This window comes from Taudactylus pleione, unplaced genomic scaffold, assembly GCF_031769625.1.
Source record: "Taudactylus pleione unplaced genomic scaffold, aTauple2 ptg000021l, whole genome shotgun sequence".
NCBI classification, from domain to species: domain Eukaryota; kingdom Metazoa; phylum Chordata; class Amphibia; order Anura; family Myobatrachidae; genus Taudactylus; species Taudactylus pleione.
In genome coordinates this window covers 9,707,815-9,715,021 of record NW_028284423.1, presented here as the reverse complement: position 1 = coordinate 9,715,021, position 7,207 = coordinate 9,707,815, and the positions used below count along the sequence as shown (strand labels likewise).

Sequence of the window (7,207 nt, the reverse complement as noted above, 5' to 3'; positions counted from 1 at the left end):
CTCAGTATAAGGGCAGCACTGTTACAACAGGATGCTTACACAGGCAGCTAGTGGAGTGAATGCCATAGTAAGTATAGGTATATGGAAACAGCGATGGTAAGGAATGAATTTATTAAAAGTAAAGATAGGTCCATCTGTCACAAGGATTGTAATAGATTTTTGGGAGAGGCTGTGGAGTAACCAATAGTCTTATGCTCATATTGACTCCAATGGCAAAGTTAGAGGCAGCTAGATGGTTTACAATAATTATTTCAGACATTTAGGGGCCTATATATCAGGGCTGTAACTAGGGTAGTGCAGCCTGTGCCATGGTGATGTTCGGACCTGTCAATTTTCTGTTTATTATCATTCTCACTTGTAGCTTTCTCTTATTTTATCCCCAGCATCTCCTGGCTTCCTCTATCTCTTCCCTGGCCCTTCCCCATGAGGCCATGTCCCTTTTCAGGTGCAATATGTCCCTATTTGAAAAATAGGGGGGAGTCCAATGCTCTTTTTGGCACAGAGCACCAAAAAGTCTAGTTACGGCTGTGCTATTTATTATAATATAATATATAATATTTGAGGGAAATCCCCCTAAAACAACTGCTTTTGGAGGGGGGCTGTTTCTGATCAGAGCTGCTTTTTTGACGAATTTACCAAGTTCCAAAATGTTATGCATTGCATTAGCCATTGTAACCTATAGGCCATATTCCGCAACAGTTCAGTCCATCATCTATGGCTTAGCAAAATAACAAACCATATACAGTACGATGATGACTTGACGCTCTGGATGTCCAGGGTGAATGACTTAAAATGGGCCCATGTTCTCTATTTATACAATGTGTTTTCCCATAACCTGGGTCAGATTATAGGGATTCCCTACTGTAATATAATGAAGTGATTTGCCTCTAGCGTAACACACACTGGGCGGGATGTATGACGCATCGCACTCACGATGTGATGCATTCCGCCAGTCATCCCATGCATGCCGGCGTTCTGTCGGTAAAAGCGTCCCTTTGCGATGGAGGGACTTCCGGGTCTAAGACCCAGAAGCCCCTCCAGCGTCCTCTGTGCATGCGCAGAAGGACGCGCATGCTGCGGGGGGTGCCACGGGGGGGATGCTGGGAGGAGTCCAATTGGATCCCTCTCACAGCACTCTGCGGAAAGAAGCCCATAGGCTTCTATGAGTAACGCCATCAGGAAGATGGCGTTACCCACCACAACTAAGTCCCAGATTGCATTGCACTCCGGGGCTTAGTGCATTTGAGAAATGTGGTCAAACCGCATTTTTGGGGTTTGACCGCATTTCTCCCCTTCCTACATCTCGTCCACTAATAGAAGTTCTTACTCTATTAGAATATATTATACTATTTGTGTAGATTACAAAGAAGAGATGCAAGAATTGTAAGATTTAAACTGCATGTACTCAAAACCGTCTTACACATCTTGCGTATATATCCAGCTCAAGCCGCGGAAAATGCTCTTTTTTTTTAAGAGGGGTGCATTCTGCACTTTCAATTTACATTCAATTTCCATTTGGATGTAGTTATGACACTGGTGGCTGCGATCCCGCTGGTCTCAATACTGTGCTATTTGAGGATAGGTGGTTTAGGAAACATCTGTACTTTTGTGATGGTATATAATTGATATCAATGTACTGTATACAGGTCATGAAAAGAGACATATGCACAAGTTTTAAAACCACCTGAGATGTGTTATAATAAGCGAGTACAGTACATAAGACATCTCACAGTATCGTCACCTGAACATGTTGCAGTGTACCAGACACAGTCCATTACTAGCATGTGTGCACACTAAAATGTCTTGCTCAGCCCACCGGAGCCTATGTATATACAGATCCCAACCCCACTCTGGTGCATGCATGGCGTGTGTGCAGGGGGCAGTGACGTCAGGGGGCGCTCCACTTAAAAAGAAGCAAAAAGAGGAGCGAAACATGAGAGCCCTGCGGAGGAGATGCGAGAGCAGAAGCAGCACAGGCAGCAGTGACCGGCAGCAGCAGCAGCATCCACAGCCAGAGGAGGGAGAACATTGCAGCGCCCTGGGATCCCATCCAGCAGCAGCACACTGAGCAATATACCCCCAGCACATGAAAACTAGCAGCACACCGCAAGCTCACCTGTCCCCATCATCAGTCTCCATCTACTCTGCACCGCAATCCTAGCTACTTATCCAAAGTCCCATCATCACGGGGAGTCTGCACTTAGGAGAGGACACTTGTTGCTGGAGGACTGCGGAGCGGGGTAACAATGAAGAAGATGCTGATGGTTCAGTGGATGCTGATTTGGGGAACCGCTTTGCTGCTCATCCTTGAATGTGAAGCTAAGTATGGAGAGAAAGGTGAATCAGGGACCAGGAGGAGAAGGTGCTTAAATGGGAACCCCCCAAAACGCGTGAAGAAAAGGCATAGGAAGTTACAGAGCCTGGACCTGGGGGGAGCTGGCGATGGGTGCAGAGGGCTGTATCCCCGTCTCTCCTGCTGCTCTAAGCCCGAGAGCCCAGGATGGCAGCTGGACCCCAGGGTAAGTCCCACAGGCACGCGTTGAATGAGGCCATGAGAGGATGAGTGGAGGTTGGTACCTTGCAGGACACTGAGTGGAGCGCACACGTGTTCCCAGCTGGGGGCTTGGCGTCTGTGCGCACTTTGCAGGTGTTTGAAGCGCTGTTTGTCGGTAGTAGCAGCGAATATGACACATCCTATGCCCTGAGTTACAGTATGCAAACGTTTGTGTTTTATTATGTAGTTATTCTCAACCTGCTGTAGCTATCATGTACACAAAAGGCGATCACACCACTCCAGCAAAAAGCTACTATTGCCATGTGTCTATATTATGTATATTTGGTGGCCATCCACGTGTGTAACTAATCAGAAGTCAAAAACTTCCTGCGAGGTTGTAACATTATTTATAAGATCACCTATTGCTGGATTATGTGCAAAACACAGGTCATATTGTTTCTGGTTTTGATTAGTAGTTTGTGTATATGTAACTAGTTAGGGTGTAGTTGCTGTATGACACTTATGAGGCATGTTACTGTTAATTTGTTGATGAACTATAATATCCAACATGTCCTGCCTATCATATATTTGCATGGCATGCTGGGAATTGTGGTACCCCAACAGCCAGTGCGCCAGTGCATTCCACAATCGCTGCAGAGCTTACCTACTGTACTCTATCTGTTTTATGCTTTCAGAACTTCACCATCTGTGCTAACAACTCTTGACACTAAGAGGCTCCAGATCATCACATGTGAGGAAAGCAGGCAGGCATGGAATTTGATTAACATCCAATACTTCATACTAACATACTTCAAAAGTTATCTCAAGCTACAATGCCCCATAGATAAGACATTCAAGTAACTTTTTAAAAAATATGTGCGCAGTTTATTTTTATATCATCATTATATACAGGGTGAGAGCTTGAAAAACATTTTCTTGTCATATTCCAATATAATTGATTGTGTGTAATCTATCAACCACTTCACAGAACATTCATGTGTGTCATTCTAAGTGAATATCTCTAAATGATCTAGAATAAATGGGACTTTATGATTTCTAAGGATATAAATCTACTCCACTTGCTTATTTATAAATCATAACATGCTCTGTCATTAACTGACAGATAAAGCTGGGAGCTTTAGTTTAACAGCACTTGACTGAGTTAATCTAACAAGATCTCCATCTTAACGGCTGGGTTGCCAATATGCCTTTCAGGACAAACTGTGTGTAATAAGAATTTGCATTGTATTTATAAGATTTATATGAGTAGAAAATGTCATGTGAACAGAGGTTGAATTGTGCTTCTTATTTAAGAAAGTGCAACTGAATACAACAGTTCCTAAAGCACCTTATTTTTTGTTTTCTTGACATTTTAAAGATTGTGAACCACAGTAAATTATGCTTTGGAGCTGCAATATTGTATTTCACGTGGGGTCCTGTGTGATGAGACACCTGGGGCCAGTGTAATGCCAATACACAGGAAGCATGGGTGCAAGGGGTTAATAGTGAGTCTGTATGTGTAAGTTTGTATACACATGTCTATAATGTTTGTGTTACCATCTGTGTACCTTTTAATGGTGTTTATAAGTCTGAAGGAAAGGATACATGCATGTGTTTATTTATGGTAAGTATACAGTACATATGTTGGAGTTAAATATATACTATGTATATACACAAATTGTTTTCCTGTGCATAAATAAGAGCTGTGTATACATATAGGTAAGCACACATTTGTAGAGAGTGGGTGTATGTTTGTATGTGACATAAGATATTTTATTTAGAATAAAGTGTAGGCACATGTTTTTATACTGTATGTTTGTATATGTTATCCTGATTAGCCTTAAATCAGAAGGCTATGTTTATCAGCATTGTGTGTCCTTATAAAAATACATTACAGGCAATTCTGTGTATAAACAAGCTTCTTATTTAATCTGTTTGTTACCCTCATGGTTTTTACATTCATAAAAGGATCTATGGCATGTTAGATCCATATAAGTCCTGTTACTGAGATAAAGCATATACAATCAGCTTCCGAGAAGTGGTGTTAGCAGGACTGGGCATCATTGTATAACGAGGATGATCACTAGGAGTTTTGTTGTTGTTGCTACGGTGATTACCTCAGATGCTCAGACGTTGTACCTCAGATCCATACCATGGGCAGAGACATCCTTGCAAACAAACCTCATGTTACAGACCACACAGAAAAGATCTCACCAAACGCCAGATTTTAGAGTAGAAAAAAAATTGCTGGAGAAGATGTTTATCTTGACACCTTTATAACTTCCTTCACTTTCTGTAAAGATTGCAACATCTTGGCTGTCTGAGGTCTAACATGTAATGAGTGGAGAATTGGGCAGCACATTACTGTGTCTGATGTCTAAAATAGGTTCACTTTCAACAAGTATCCATTTGGTTGCCAGTTTTAACTTGGATTTTATATGTTAATGACTGCGGGGGTACCAATAGTCGTGTCAATGTCAGTGGTTTTAGTAGCAAGATGCTAAAACTATTAAACCACTGGAGGTTTAAAAGGCTCTTCTGAGGTTATTTAGTGCAGAGTATTACCGCCTTAACCTAAAATAACTGCATAAATCAGAGGTAGGCAAACGGAGCTTGCCACTACTCCTAGCAGTATACTCAGTGTGAGGAAGAGCAAGGTTGTGGTGTGAGTTCCACAACAGCTGGAGAGTCACATGGTGCCTAAACCTGACCTTAGGGCTGCTAGTTAGTGATATCATAGAGCTTAGTGTCCTTCCCCTGGAGGCTCCAATGCATTACATGTGCTGTTACATCAAGTGGACTTATTACCTCTCCCTTTAGTACGGTATATAAGAATGTATGTTGTTGTTTATTGTTCATAGTCATGGGGTAGTAAAAAAATAATTGGCACATGCCATATGTTAATCTTGGAATTATTCTATCGCTGTCTAGTTGATAAATTTTTCTATACCAGGCCCTAATAAGGTTGGACAATGTCAAAGGGTAGTGGTGGTGTTCTAGTCTTACCAATATTTCAACAGCACAAAAATTACATGCAGGCTGCTGGCTGTCAGGACTTTGGTTTGATTGATATATTGGATTGATAACTGACTTGAGACAGTTGGGGTCTCAAAAATGTTCCTTGGAATGATGAGATACCCTTGTCAGGTTCCGGAATAATTTTGAAGCCCAGAGCTGTTTTAGAGTTGTGACAGGACAATAGAGGACAGGCCCAGGTGAATGGTGAATGTGCTAAATGTATCCATTGTATTGTGCGTTTATCTGTACTGCCCGTAATGGATCATATCATTAAGAACCAGTGCACGTGAAATAAACGATCAGGTGTCCCTTTTTTTTCCTTACTCTGGTTTTAGTTTAATTGCAAATTCCTCAGTGACAAGTGTCTTGTTGTCAGGTCCTCGGAGTCTCTTGGAAAACTTGTGTTTCAGCCTTTCTGGCCCAAGCACAGTAAAGAAAAATGGCCATTGCTGAATCGAATTTTTATGCTTAGTTCACGGTGGATTTCATTCTATTCTCATGTAAACAGCTTCTTCGAATCAACATATGTGTCTGGGTGGTATCTTTCACTTTGTTTTGTAACAAAAAGCCATATTGCATCATTTAATTTGCTCAAGTCATGCAAATAGAACAAAATCAATAGGACAAAAAGGGGTCGACTTCTCCTCCTCCTCACTAAACTGCTGCCCACACACAGAGTCTTGTTGCTTATGGCAAAAGAATAACAACACCATTGTGTTTGTTAGTTGGTTCTCTAATGGGTGAAACTGGAGAACATCATTCTCGTTCAGTCCCCGTGCTCTGTCCAAATGTTCTGGCCTTTTCAGGGGGAATTCGGGATAGGCCCCTTCTCTTATCCTAGATGAGTGAGAACTGTCTTGCTGCAGGTTTAAGTGTCAGCGTGTCCATTATTCTCCTAGTGACCAGGAGCTGTTCTTACAATAAGTAATAGTCCTTTAGGATTTATTTCACTTTAGATAATAAAGTATATCATTGATACATAGGCCAAAAACAGGCGGTTGAACCCAATTGTTTTCTAGCTGCATACATCACATAAATAACTAGCTGCAGTGCACAGGGTTTACTCACCATTGGCTATGCCAAGTGCATTGTCTATTGCCCATGTATTCTTTTGCTCACAACCCTCAGCTAGGAACAGAGTGTATGGTAGGTTTACACTGTAGCAATGATGAGATGCATATGTGTTCAAAGCTTTGATTTTCAACCCTGATAACCCAATCAAGGCCTACTACTGTATAGCACAAAGAATTCACAGCCAGTGCTGCCAAGATGTAGTGTGAAAAGTGTGTTCTCTTACAACCATTTGTTTTCTTTAGCTTTTCAGAGACAAAAGCTTTTGTCAGACTCATCTGACTAAACAAACAGTGTCACCTAGGGTCTTCTCTAACAACCTCCAGGGTATTATCATTTATTTACACACTGGCTTAAAGTTGAAATTGAACTCTTTAATAATATAATTCAGGGTCACAGTTTAGACTAATTACCTTATATCAGTGGTTTTTAACTCCAGTCCTCGAGAACCCCCAACTGGTCATGTTTTCAGGATATCTGTATGTGGAAAGAGATGGCATAATTACCGGCCAAGCCAAAAAAAAGAGTAACTTACCTGTGTATATGATTAAAGAAACCTTGAAATATGTATGTAAGTTAAAAAAAAGGGGCAACTTAGGCAATAAAGTTTCCAAGGTATCTACA

The 7,207-nt window shown here is 41.5% G+C and overlaps 1 protein-coding gene across 1 annotated transcript in view; it reads left to right on the top strand.

The window, feature by feature from the left end:
- Positions 1–1,950: 1,950 nt before the first annotated feature.
- The window catches only part of HHIP (hedgehog interacting protein), a 145,983-nt gene continuing 140,726 nt past the window's right edge, over positions 1,951–7,207 (top strand). The window contains exon 1 of the mRNA XM_088448037.1: positions 1,951–2,519. Coding sequence (XP_088304163.1) covers positions 2,247–2,519 — 273 coding nt within the window. The 5' untranslated portion in view covers positions 1,951–2,246. The remainder of the gene's footprint in view (positions 2,520–7,207) is intronic.